At 43.4% G+C, this 13712-nt stretch overlaps 1 protein-coding gene across 2 annotated transcripts in view; it reads left to right on the forward strand.

The window, feature by feature from the left end:
- Window positions 1–13712, forward strand: part of TBCD (tubulin folding cofactor D) — a 149977-nt gene that overhangs the window by 7176 nt on the left and 129089 nt on the right. For both annotated transcript variants that reach the window (XR_013975193.1, XM_080923880.1), the window contains exons 5-7: window positions 311–457; window positions 830–885; window positions 12821–12953. Coding sequence is in view for 1 of the 2 variants with exons in the window: in XM_080923880.1 (XP_080780006.1) it covers window positions 311–457; window positions 830–885; window positions 12821–12953 (336 nt within the window). In the remaining variant the exon portion in view is untranslated. The remainder of the gene's footprint in view (window positions 1–310; window positions 458–829; window positions 886–12820; window positions 12954–13712) is intronic.

The following is a 13712-nucleotide window of genomic DNA, read 5'->3' on the forward strand; positions in this document are numbered from 1 at the left end:
GGCTGGCTTTGAGTTTGAGAGGCTCATACCTCGGCCTCCTGAATGTTGGAATTACAAGTGAGTGAGAGGATGTCTAAATGCTTGGCTGCTTTTTTCTTTTCTTCTTTTCCCCTTCCTTCCTCCCTCCCTTTCCCCATCTTTCTTTCTTTTACCTTTTACTATATAGTCTTGCCTTGCCTGGAACTTGTTATGTAAATCAGGCTTGGAACAATCCACCTGCCTTGCCTTGTGATTACAGGGATTCAGGGTTTGCACCATCACACCTTTGTCTTCTATTGGAATCATTCTGACTGTGATTTTAACTCCTTAGACTTGGGAAACTCGTTACATGCTTTTACTGTGGCTCTCTGTGACCTGCTTGATCCCTTTTGATTTTTCACGCCTTGATGGGAACCTGCCCACTCAATCTGGAGAAACACGAGTACCCATAATGGACCGAATTCTGCACATAGCAGAGGTAACTGTGGTCACACAAACCTTTAACAGTGAGTTGTACACTTGTCTTAGATGAGAGTATAGTTAGATAACTTTTGGTGCACATACTTGTATTTGTTTCACTGACGTTACTGCTTTCAGTGATACCTCAGCTTTTAACTTGTGATGTAATGTAGAGGTCAGATGAATTGCTTTAGCAAATCTCATTTCTTTACAGATAATATGAATATTTGCTAAACATAACAGTAATATGTGGGCCACTAGGGGCAAAAAGATGGTTTGAGAAACCATTTTACATTTAATTTTGAATATTGTGTAAATAATGCATAATTGTAGGAAATCTAGAAAATGAAGATTAAAAAATGCTGAATTGAAATTTGTCAAATTCTTGCAGTCTTACTTGGTGGTCAGTGACAAGGCGCGAGATGCAGCTGCTGTCCTTGTGTCCAAGTAAGTCCTGTTGGCTGGGCAGGACTGTTGACTGAGATGTGACTGATTCGTCTTACATACTGGATGTGTGTGTATATGTGTGTGTGTGTGTGTGTGTGTAAAATGAATTATTTTTAATATAAATGTTAACATTGAATTAATCTGGTGGCTATATTTCTTACCTTTACTAGTCTCCACTAACTACACAGAGAAACCAAGATTTATTTTGAGATGGACCTCCATACTGGGCAATTAAATGATTTATAATAACCCCTATGCTAATCTGGCTACCTCCCAGCCATGATCCCAAATACTTGCATATTATTATTGATCTGGCTCTTTGGGCTTCAGATGTTTTTTCTCATGGTTTCTTCTTGGACCCTCTTCTCCTCATGGCTGATCTCAAGCTTCTTCTCTTTCTGCTCCCTTGGCTAGTGGCAGCTTTCACCCCATTCTGTCTTCCGCCCAGCCACATGGCAATCAGCTTTTATTGGCAAGGCAGAGAATAAATGGTAAGAACTGTTCACACAAACTTGAGATAGGAGATTGTAGACATAAATATTACAGTGCCATGTCCAGATTGAGGCAAGATATGAAGGCAGAGAAGTCAACGTTCTAATAACACAGGATAATCTTTATGGGTGTACAAAACCTTATGCCTACATTTCTGTCTTCAGATGAAGCTTCTTTGAGATCTTCATACATCATAGATCTTTTGTCCTCTCTGAGGGAACAGGCAGCTCTGGTTGTCATAGAAGGCATTTGAATCACTTGGGATCTTCCTTTATGCTGCTCTGAATGTGTGGAGTTGACTAGCACTAGTTTGTGGCACTTGGAGGCAGTTTAGGGCTTGTAGCATTCCTTCATATGCATTTGGGGCTTGGGTAGCCTGGTGCTGGTTTGGAACTCACAGGGATACCTTATAGGCACTTGAAGGGAAGTCCTGCTGGGCTTCCCTTCTGTACTGTGGTGTCCTCGAGGCAGCAGCAATTGTGAGTTTTTGAGAGTCACCTCAGAAGCAGTTTATGCTGGTGTTCGTAGAGAACATGGACATACATGGGTATGGTTGGGGAATAAAGTCCTCAGGTAGGGTTATTGTAGTTCATGGGTAAAATCTTTCCAATGTTCTGTGTAGTTAAAAATGCAGGTAGGAGATGGTTTCTCTGGTGAGTTAAGGTGATCAACACAGCCTGCCTGAGATGTTGACATGCCAGTGATGCGTATAAAGGCTGAGTGAAGTTGTTTTTGTGAATTTGAGAATGTTAGGATTCTTTAAAGGAATATTCTTGGAGGATTTCATACATTGGATTTTGGTCGTATTTATTCCCTAATTCTCCCTAACTCTTCCCAGATTCACACTCTCTTTATGTTGTATGACACTGTTCTGGGGAGACCTGAAGAATGGCTACTCACCCCAGATAGGAATCCATAATGACAGATCAAAGTACAGATGCCCCCAAACTCCAAACTGGTTAACTAGTGATTTTTGGTGGGATCACGTAGAGGAGTATGGGTGAGGTGTTACAGGAGTAGAGATGACTCTGTGAAAGCCTCATTGTCAAAGCCCATTCTGCATGGTTGACTGCTCAAGAAACTTGGAGCAAACTGCAGTCTCTAGGCAGCTCAGCTTGTCTGTGAATGTCTCTCAGGAGTCCTTGCTGCTCCTGGGAAGGGAGGGCCATAATGAATCTGGTCGCTTTCAGGACTTCCTGAGCCTGAGGAGGTTTTATGGTGTGGTTGGAATGTTTATGTTCCTTTAGAACATCTTGTTTTACTTCCTGTTTGGCATTCTGTGCCCCTTTTTGTTTTAGATTTAGTCATTTTTCTAAAAACAAAACCAAAACAAAAAACCAAGATTTGTTCAGTTTGTATTTTATGTGTATAGGTGTTTTGCATACATCTGTGACTTTGTGTCTTTGTACCGTGTGTGTGTGTGTGTGTGTGTGTGTGTGTGTGTGTGTGTGTGTGTGTGTTTGTGCATTGCTTGTGGAGGTCAGAAGAGGTTTTGAATCTATGGAACTAGAGTTACAGATGGTTCTGGGAATGAAATCGTAGGTCCTCGGGAAGAACAGTCAGTGGTCTTCTCAGCTATCTGTCCAACCCTAATACTCTGTATCTTGAGATACTTGGTTTTATCTGGGAGGAAATTGATATGCAAAACTTACAGACCCACACACTTTGTATCCTTTAAAAAAATAAACACCAACAAGCTTATGGAGTCCAGTGTGTTGGCAATCCACTAGAATAGGGTCCACACCCTTAAAGAGGACTGATTTTTTTTTTTCTCTTATCTAGGAGCCATCAGCTGTCTTTAGCTCCTTATTTACATGTTGGTACTCATGAGCTCCTTCCTCCTTCATGATATAATGTTGACTGGCTTGATTTATGTAGGCAGCCGTAGCTACTGTGAATTCATGAAAGAAGTGGTCCGGTCATGTCCAGAAAACACAAACACTGTGTGTGTGTGTATGTATGTATGAGAGAGAGAGAGGGAGAGAGAGAGAGAGAGGAGAGTGACCAGGTTTACAGTACTGGGCATATGTTTCCTCTTGCGGATTAGGCCTTAAATTACACTCAGAAAGCAGCTGGTTTCAACAGTAACGAACATCACTATTGTACTTATGTGCAGAGCTTGCTATTCTGGCCAGTGTTATAGTTCTCAGGGTTCAAGGCTGGGTGAGATTGTTGGTGACTCTCCCACCAATCCCCAGCAACCTACACAGTGACTTGTAGTGCTAAAGAACATGGCCAACAGTGAGGAAACTTCTGGTCAATACAGTCTTAATTTCTCCATGTTCTGTTATTACTGTGTGTGGTGTCTTCAGCAATAGGGTCTTACCATCAAAGTTTTGGTGGACAGCCAAGAGCAATGACAATAGTGTGCTGTTCTTAGGGTCTCTGGGATTCTTCTGGCCAACAGCTCAATATCCCAGACTTGGTATTAGGCTGTCGTATTGGGATGTCCTGAAACTTGATGTGTAGACCAGGCTGGCCTTGAGTTCACATACATCTGGCTTTCTCTAAGTCAACATGTAGGTAGAGGGTGAATGACCCTTTCACAGGGGTCACATATCAGATATCCTGGGTATCATATGTTTACATTATGATTCATAGCAGTAGCAAAATGACAGTTATGAAGTAGCAACAAAAATATATATGGTTGTTGTCACCACAATATGAGGAACTATATTAAAGGTTTGTAGCATTAGGAAGGTTGAGAACCTCTGCTCTAAGTGTTGGGATTAAAGGTGTGTATTGAGATTTTTATTTAGCAACCTATGACTTCTGGGAGATGTTAGGATTCTAAATTATGTGATTTTTATTTTATTTAGATTTATTTTTGTTTTTTGAGCACCGATTGGTGTCTTGCCTTCATATGTATCTGTGCAAGGGTATTGGATCACTTGGAAATGGAATTATAGACAGTTGTGAGCTATCATGTGGGTGCTGGGAAGTGAACCTGGGTATGCTGGAAGAGTACCCAGTGCTCTTAACCACTGACCATATCTCTAGCCCATGATGTAATTTTAAATGTATGTATAGGTACCCAAGCTAGAAATGTCCACATTTTCCCTTCTGAACTGGTGAAAGTTGAGCATTGGTTGTTAAATCTTGTGGTTGTTTAGATTGGATAATGGCTGATCCTCAAGTGAGGTGTGGCTGTAGCTGTTCACCCCGTAAATTGGGAAGAGACACTTTTTGAGCAGTTTACAACCTGGATGATATGTTAGAAAGCACGACCCAGTGATGAGGCGTGTGTCCTTCAAGACAAGAGAGGAGCACTTTCCTCCCCTGGAATTGGCAAGGCCAGAGTTTCACTATGCAGCTCTGGCTGTCCTGGAACTGACCACGTTGAATCAGGCTTGGGTTAAAGGTATGTGCCATGATGCCCTGCTAAGTAAGACCTCTTAAGGGCTCCTCACTTGGGAAGGAAAATCTCCAAAGGGAGGCTATTCCCTGCTTTATCAAGGTCTGAAAAGATGACAACTTTCTAACTATAAAAGTGTTAATTGGGGTCCCCGTGCTCAGTCAGATGGTTAGCTGCAAGCATCCTTATCTGTATCAGTAGGGCTCTTGAAGAGCCTCTGAGGACACATCCATATCAGGTTCCTGTCAGCAAGCACTTTTTAGTATCAGCAATAATGACTGAATTTGGTGGCTACATATGGGATGGATCCCTGGGTGAGGTAGTCTCTGAATGACCTTTTCTTCAGTCCCTGCCCCACTCTTTGTCCATGTATTTCCTCCCATGAGTATTTTGTCCTTCCTTCTAAGAAGGACTGAAACATCCAGCTTTTGGTCTTTTTTTTGAGCTTCATATGGTCTGTGAACTGTTTCTTGGGTAATCCAATCTTTTGGGTTAATATCCACTTATTAGTGATTGAATATCATGTGTGTTTCTTTGTGATTGGGTTACCTCACCTGGGATGATATTTTCTAGTTCCATCCATTTGCCTAAGAATTTCGTGTAGTCATTGTTTTTAATGGAGGATGCTCCATTGTATAAATGTACCACATTTTGTATCTATTCCTCTGTTGAAGGACATCTGGATTCTCTCCAGCTTCTGACTATTATAAATAAGGCTGCTATGAACATGGTGGAGCATGTGTCCTTGTTATATGTTGGAGCATCTTTTGGGTACATGCCCAGGAGTGGTATAGCTGGGTTCTCAGGTAGTACTAAGTCCAGTTTTCTGAGGAACCGCCAGAATAATTTTCAGAGTGGTTGTACCAGCTTGCAATGCCACCAATAGTGGAGGAGTGTTCCTCTTTCTCCACATCCTCGCCAGCATCTGCTGTCACCTGAGTTTTGATCTTAGCCATTCTGACTGGTGTGAGGTGGAATCTCAAGGTTGTTTTGATTTGTATTTCCCTGATGACTGAGGATGTTGAGCATTTCTTTAAGTGCTTCTCAGCCATTTGATATACCTCAGTTGAGAATTTTTTGTTTAGCTCTGTACCCCATTTTTTAATAGGATTATTTGATTCTCTGGAGTCTAACTTCTTGAATTCTTTGTATATATTGGATATTAGCCCTCTGTGGGATGTAGGATTGCTAAAGATCTTTTCCCAATCTGTTGGTTGACGTTTTGTCCTATTGACTGTGTTCTTTGCCTTACAGAAGTTTCTCAATTTCATGAGGTCCCATTTGTTCATTGTTGATCTTAGGGAATTAGCATTGGTGTTTTGTTCAGAAATTTCTCCCTGTGCCCATGTGTTTGAGGCTTATGGGACCCCAATGGAGGAGCTAGAGAAAGGAACTGAAAGGGTTTGCAACCCCACGGAAATAACAAAAATATCAATCAACCAAACCCCTCAGAGCTCCCAGGGACTAAAATACCAACCAATGAATACACTTGGAGTCTCATGGCACCAGCCACATATGTAGCAGAGGATGGCATTGTCTGGCATCAGTAGGAGGAGAAGCTTTTGGTCCTTGAAGGCTCATTTCCTCAGTGTAGGGGAATGCCAGGGCAATGAGGTGGGAGTGGGTGATTGGGAGTGGGAGCATCTTCATGGGAGCAAGGGGAGGGGGAAGGGGAATGGGAGGGGGCAAGGGGATAACAATTGAAATGTAAGTACATTAAATATCTAATAAAAAAGATAAAATATGTTAATTATCTTTCATTGCTGTGGAGAAATACCTGAGAAAAGGCAAAGAAAGACAGACTTATTTAGGCTCATAGTTTTGTAGGTCTTACTCCATGGTAAATCCATCTTAGTCATTAATCCACCTCTATGAAGTAGGAGCAAACACTTTGGGTCTATGCTGTGTCAGAACATAGCTGAGAGGGTGGGACAGAGTTGCTGACCTCATGGTATCTGCTAAGTGAAGAAGGATGGACACAGAGACAGGGACAGAATACAACCCTCTCAGGGAATATCCTAAGTGATGTATTTCCTCCAACTAGGCTAGCATGTATTACTAATAGTGCCATCAAATTATGAGCCCATCAATAGATTAGACTCTACGGAGCTTAGAGCTCTCAAAGTCCAGATAATCACTTCTGAGAAGCCCCCTCAGCTGGCAAGCAGCTTTTATCACATGATCTTTCAGGACATTTCAGATTCAAACCTTAACTAAAGAATAAATTCATTTTGAAGAATAACTCATATCTTCTTTCTTGCTCTGGGAGGTATGTATTCTGGTGCGTGTCTGGTGACTACCCACTCTACTTGGCAGATTTACTGCACCCTTGACTGTCCCTAGAACCCTTTATCTTTTTCTGACATGGGTGTGAATATATATTACTGCTGGTTACCAAGATGAGCATGGACATTCTTGAATACTTCTCATAAAACTGCACTGTTCTGGCTGATTTCTCAGCATGAATTCTTGTAAGTGGAGCTAGTGTTTTTTAGGGGCTTAAAGTATAGTCACTGCAAAGGTTAAGTAAATTAAAGGCTCCCTTTTATAATATTTGCCAGCTGGGTAGGGCTTTGTAAATGTTTGTCAACTTTGTTAAATGAAAGCTGTTGTCTATTTGAAAATTAAAAAGTTACATTTAGTAAAAAATTACATTTAATTAATCATTGCCTGCATATGCATATATGCTTGCTTTCGTGTGTGTATGTTTGTGTGTACTTGAGTACTTTTACCTCCTGAACCATGTTACCAGCCCCATTGCCAACCCTGTATTGCTGTTTGTTCTTACCAGACATACTAATGGTGACAGAGTCATGCCAAGCTTTACTCTGTGGAGTATCTGTAGGCTTCAGAAGGTACCACTTAAAACCTTTGTTCATGCCTTAGGGTCCTACAGGAAAAGCCATAACCTGGAGCACCAGAGCCTCAGTGCCATTTTGTGCTGAGGTGTAAGAATAAGTGTTTCATTTGGTGTAGCTGGTATCCACCCTGGACAGGGTATTGCCAGACTTGGAGACTGCACGTGTGCAGTGCTGACACTGGCCTGAGCTCGAGGGAGCAGGTACCCAGGGCATTTGAGTAGACTGACATGGTCACTAGAAATAGCTCCGGAGGTGCTCTCTGACTTTGTTTACTTGGTTCTGAGACACCTGTATTCCATAGTCATTGTTATGGTAGAGAGTGGCCTATGCCCAGTAGCTTGCTGTCTGCTCTACCACACTGATTGCCAGCAGCGTTTTTGTGCTCTTCTCCGTCTGTGACTCTGGAAACACATGTGCTTCTTTTATTAGCTGTCCTTTTAAACCTGTGCTTCCTATACACTTTAGTTTTCAAGTTTCTGAGACAGGTCTACTTATTAGCTCCCTCAGTCTCCCAGATGCTGGGAGCTTCCATACTTGACTTTTCCTATAACTTTTTGTTTTTTCAAATTACTATTTGACTTTCATTTTTACCTTTGTTTTAAAATTATTATTAAAATTATTTAATAAATAATATTTGAAAATTTCATATAAGAACAGAGTGTATTTATTCAGATGATATCTACTGTGCTTCATTTCCACCTCTGGCTTCTCTGGGAAACACCCCTCTACCCAACCAACCCTTTACAACTTCATGTCTTTGGTTTGTTTGGTTTTGTTTCTAACCAGAGTTCAGTTAGCGTAGTTTATGTGTGTCTGTGTGTGCCAGTGTGTGTCTGTGTGTGCCTGTGTGGGCCTATGTGTGCCTGTGTGTGTGCCTTTGTGTATCTGTGTTTGCCTTTGTATGTCTGTGTGTGCCTGTGTGTGTCTGGACGTAGGTCGATAGGCACTGGAGCATGAGTGACCTACCATGGGCCATGCTGCTGAGAGTGTTGAGACTTATCACCATCAACAGTCAACAGTTCCTCAGCTAAGGGTGGGTCTCTTCCTTCACAGGGCTCTAGTGTTGACTGGTTTGATCTTTAGGTCTTAGGCTGCCCCCTACCCCCAGGCAAGATTGCTCTGTGTAGCCCTGGCTGTCTTGAAACTTTGTAGACTAGGCTGGCCTTGAATTCAGAGACCTGCCTGCTTCTTCCTCTCTATCGCTGGGTTTATTAGTTATAGGTGACTATCACCTGAGAAATCCATCCCACAGACACTGTTCATGCTAATGGAGGACAGCGCCAAGAAGCCTACAGTATAAGGATAAGCAGTCATGTTACAGAGATTATATAGTAATTAAAACAGAAAGAGGAGAAACACGAGGAATTGTTTTTTTGTTTTGTTTTAATGGTTTAAATCTGAAATGTCTCCCTCATGCTGATGTTTTGAATGCTTATTCCCAAGCTGATAAAGGTGTGTACCACCACTACCTGGCAAGACCCTACATAAAATGATCTGTTAGGTGTGGCCATTGGGCGTGGGGTTCCAGGTAAAATATGCTTATGGGTATTGGAGAACTGATTCTTAGGAACAGAGATAGACTAGGGGTCTGAAGGGCTCCCAAGAGGGAGGAGAGCATAGTGCTCAATTAGTATCTGCTTATGTTGTCTCCTTGGAATGGGGTAGATAATGAAGAAAGGTCACCTGAGAATGTCTAAAACAGAGTTGGGGATGAGATGGATTGGATCAGGAGGAACAGAGGAGAGGGAAGATCTACAGACAGCCTACCTGGTTCTCTGGGAGTTGTGGCCTGCGGGTTATCATGGAGAGCCTGTTGGAATTGGGGTCTGGGAAAAAGCAACAGAGGGAGGGATGGGGGTTGGGGGAGAGGATCTGTGGGATCTACTAGAGATGTGCTTGGGAGGGCGGGGAGGCTGCTGCAGAACTTGGGATGAGACTGGGGGATTGAATCTGGGGTAACAGGGTAAGAGGTGAAGATCTGCTTTCAACCTACTTGGTTCCCTGGAAAGGTTTTCAGGGGGGTACCTGCTGGTGTTGAGGGGTTGGAAAAGTGATTATTTGGGGGACAGAGGCTAGGAGGATAAGATCTGTGGGGTCTGCAGGAGATGGGGAGAGGGGCAGGGAGAACCCCTGCTGCAGAGCTGGGGGAGAGACTGAGGGATTGGGTCTGGAGGAGCAGAGGGAGAGGTGAAAACTTACACTATGGTTTGTTAACTTTAATGTCAAATCTGTTTTTGGAATTTGTCTTTTTACTGTCGAAGCTCAAAATCTTAACTTATTAAGAGATTTAACAAGTAATCATTTATGTTTTTCTCTGTTTGTCATTGTGGTAACACAGACTTAATTTCACCTTGAATTTCTTTTGGTATAGGGCAGAGTTCTAAACTTGTGGGTTGTGACCCCTGTGGTGGTTGAACAACTCTTTCACAGGGATTGAATAGTCGATAACCTGGATGTTAGGTGTTTACATTATGATTCATAACAGTAGCAAAATTACAGTTATGAAATAGCAACGAAAATCATTTACAGTTGGGGTCACCACAACATGAGGACTGTATTAAAGATTCAAAGCATTGAGAACCACTAGTATAGAGTTTGCATCAGGAGGGGTTTCCCTTCTAATAACTAACTACTAGTTCTAGAATAATTTTGCAGATGTTTGTATGTCCACGGATCTTTATTATTATGTATTAATTTGAAATGTACTTATATACTGATTTTTACAGAGTGGGGATTGTTACTTCCTCTTTGCTGTTTCACTCTAAGGCTGTGTCCTAGTCAGTCCAACCACTGGGATTCCTGGTGTAGCTGGCTGGGGGTCTCTTCCTCTTCTTAGTTAGAATTCACAGGTAGGCAGTGAAAAGCTTCATGGCTGGTCTTGGTATCTTTTGTGTACCTTAGCATTTGGTAGCATCAATTGCAGAAATAAACAGGCAGAAGCAGAAACAGGTGGTGTCATCTTGTGCAAGCTTCTGACAGTCATGTCTTTAGTTCCACAGGCCTTATAGTTCCTGAGAAAGCCAAAGGCACTAGACCTTTAGTTTTATGAGTACCCTCATTCCTTGGCAGCAGCTGGTGTGCAGGCATAGGTATTGGGATTCCTAAGTGCTTAGTAATGTTCAGTGTTAAAGCTCTCTGGCCTGGGTAGTTTGAGACCCTAGGACTAAAGCTGTGATGGTTCTCAGGAACACTAGAGCCTGCAGTTTTTCATTTCTGGTTTTAAACAGCCTCTGTCTAAAGTCTTAGTTCCTTGCTCTTGTCTTCTCTTTACCTTTGCTATCATTCTTGCTCCAGCCATGTGCTTGGCCTGTTCAGCTGCCTTTTATTGTATGATGGTGCTGTTAGAGTTGTTGCTGTTCAAAGGCAGCCATCCTTTGTTGATTCTAGTTCCTGTTGCTAGTTATCACCAGTCTTATGGCTCCATCTCTCTTATAGTTGTCAGCGAATCTGGATGCTCTGCTGCTTTTACAGCTTGGCCTACTGGTGGCTGGCTCCATGTTGCTTTGTCTTTAGCTATCAAATTGGTAGGGCGTAGAAAAGCAAGTGTGCTTACGCTTTTCTAATGCTTAATACTGTACTTTGCTAAGGGGCAAATCTGCATATGAGTCCTGGTGGGATAAAGGTAGAAGACAGCTACTGGACTGTGTAGTTGCTGCTTAGGGAAAGGATTTGGTCATCTCCCACTAGAGTGAACAGGTGATCACTGAGGTTAGGCAAGAATTGAACCATGTTGCATGGAAATAGGGAATCTAAACCCTTGAGCATGACTTACAAGGTGTGACCTGCAGGAGGTGAGTCTTTACTCATGGGATGGTGAAGGGTGCCAGCTGTCCAGATATTAGCCCTGTATGCTAATACCAACCAGTATGTGATGAGAGGATTTGTTACCCAGAGAGTGGATGTAGTTCTAACTGGCCCTCTAGATGACTTGGTTTTGGTTCTTGTGTAGGTGGTCAGGGCACTAGAGGGCGAGTGGATGTCAGAATTCCAGTCCTGACTTTTCTCTGGCTGGTGCTTCATAAGACTCCCTAATGGGTATTGCATGTAGAATACCCTAAAGTGAACCCCTCTGTTCTCAGGACTTATAGCTCCCCTTCTTGGCATACAGTTCCACTACTCTGAAGGAGCTACCTTCCGACTACCTGCTGATATCGCTGTGTTCATGTTCCTACCTGAGACTGTAGTCAGGACATCCATCAAACTTGCTGCCTGCCTGCCTAGGTCCTTTGGTACCTGGTCCCTATACTTAGAGCTGTGCATATCCTGTTAGCTCCTTTTCCCTGACACAGAGCTTTCCCACTGTGCTCCTTCTTGTTCAGCTCTCCTGTTGAAGTCCCCTTGAGGTTGTTGTTGAGCTGACTTTGGGAGAGCAGCTCCTTCTGTTCTCCTCTCTTCAGTTTGTCTTCTAGTTCCCTCCCCTCCCTCCCCTCCCCTCCCCTCCCTTGCCCTCCCCTCCCTTCCCCTCCCCTCCCCTCCCCTCCCCTCCCCTCCCCTCTGCTTCCCATCCCATCCTCTTTTTTTCCCCTCTTCTTCCCCTTCTACTTCCCTTCCTTTTCCTTTCTTTCATGTGTTTTTTCCATTATAGGATCTGTCTAGAGTCGCTGAGTTGGAGGTCTGTGTTCAGATTGTCAGCTGGATGTTGGGTGGAAGGAAACAGGCTTGTGCAACATGAGGTTGTGGAAGAGAAAGTTTCTTGGGTTGGGGTTGGCAGTTGGATTATGTTGTTGAGGATATATCTTGAGATTAAGGGATATACTTGGAAGGAGTCAGGGCTGAGATGCAGGTAGATGTTCCCTGGCTGTGGTAGGGGTAAAGATGCCTATTGATTTGTGAAGCTGCTGGGACCCAGGAGAGAAGGAACAGGGTGGTTGAGGTCTGTGAGTGACCTCTTGAGAAATCCTGATAGTCCGTCAGCTGCTGGACCATGGGACCATGGTGGTCAGCAGCTTGGTTTGAGAGAGAGAGAGAGAGAGAGAGAGAGAGAGAGAGAGAGAGAGAGAGAGAGAGAGAGAGAGAGAGAGAGAGAGAGAGAAGAGAGACACAGAGAGAGAGAGAGAGGTGTGTTTGTGTGTGTCAGGTGTCAGTCAGTCCGTCATGTATGCAGGCAGTTGACCTGTTCAGGAATCTAAGATGACTGGAAGGAAATGTGTGATAGGTGGTGAGATGTGGGTGAGCTGTCAGCATTGGCGTCTTAGTGAGCATCTCCTCTGTTTGTTTTCCCTTGTAGGTTTATCACACGTCCTGATGTCAAGCAGAGAAAGATGGCTAGCTTTCTGGACTGGATCCTTTGTACCTTGGCCCACTCTTCCTTCCAGACCATTGAAGGTGTCATTACCATGGATGGGATGCTGCAGGCCCTGGTAAGTAAGCACTGCCCCAGGGACAGCTTGTGGAATTGGCACTGTGCCTAAACTGCTGGTTTGTCTACAACCCATTTATTCTGTGTTCAAATTACTTGAACATGGTGGGATTAGTTTGCATTACAAGATTGTGGTTTCATTTCCCACTACTGTGTTGCTTAGTGTGTGAGGCTGGACTGGCGTGGTGTCTCCCAGAAGAGAGCTGAAGTACTAAGCTTCACCACTAGAGGGCAGTGGTGCCTGCAGAACTGCAGTCTTTAGTTTTGTTGTAAAGCAGTTAGTGAAAACTAGCCCTAGTGAAAGAAGGCAGAGGACTTGAAACCTGTTTGGATATGTGGGTTACAAAGTTTCTAGTGCCCAAATTTAAGTACAGACACTGGGACTCATCTGGAGATGCCCATTGTACCCATCCTGCCTATTGCTGGTCTTCTCTCCTTGTCTCTTGTGTGGCTTTTTAGTGCTGACAAGAAGAAAACCTCTGGTGTGAAATTACAGAGAGGACATGGCCATGTTAATAAGGCTAGGAAGCTCCTGGACTAGTATTCAGGAGGTCATAGGTGGACCCCTAAGGTTTTGATGGTCAACATTCAGAAGGTCATGGTGCCTCACCAAGTCTGTCTCTAGGGTTAGTGTTTACAAGGTTATAGAGGCTCTCTGAGGCTGTGGTATTGATAGTATTTTGCATGAAGGCATGGATAGCTCTATAAGGCCCTAGTCTCTAGGGTTTGGCATTCTGGAGGGTGCAAATAACCTTCTGAA

This window comes from Micromys minutus (assembly GCF_963924665.1).
Source record: "Micromys minutus genome assembly, chromosome: 10".
Lineage (NCBI taxonomy): Eukaryota > Metazoa > Chordata > Mammalia > Rodentia > Muridae > Micromys > Micromys minutus.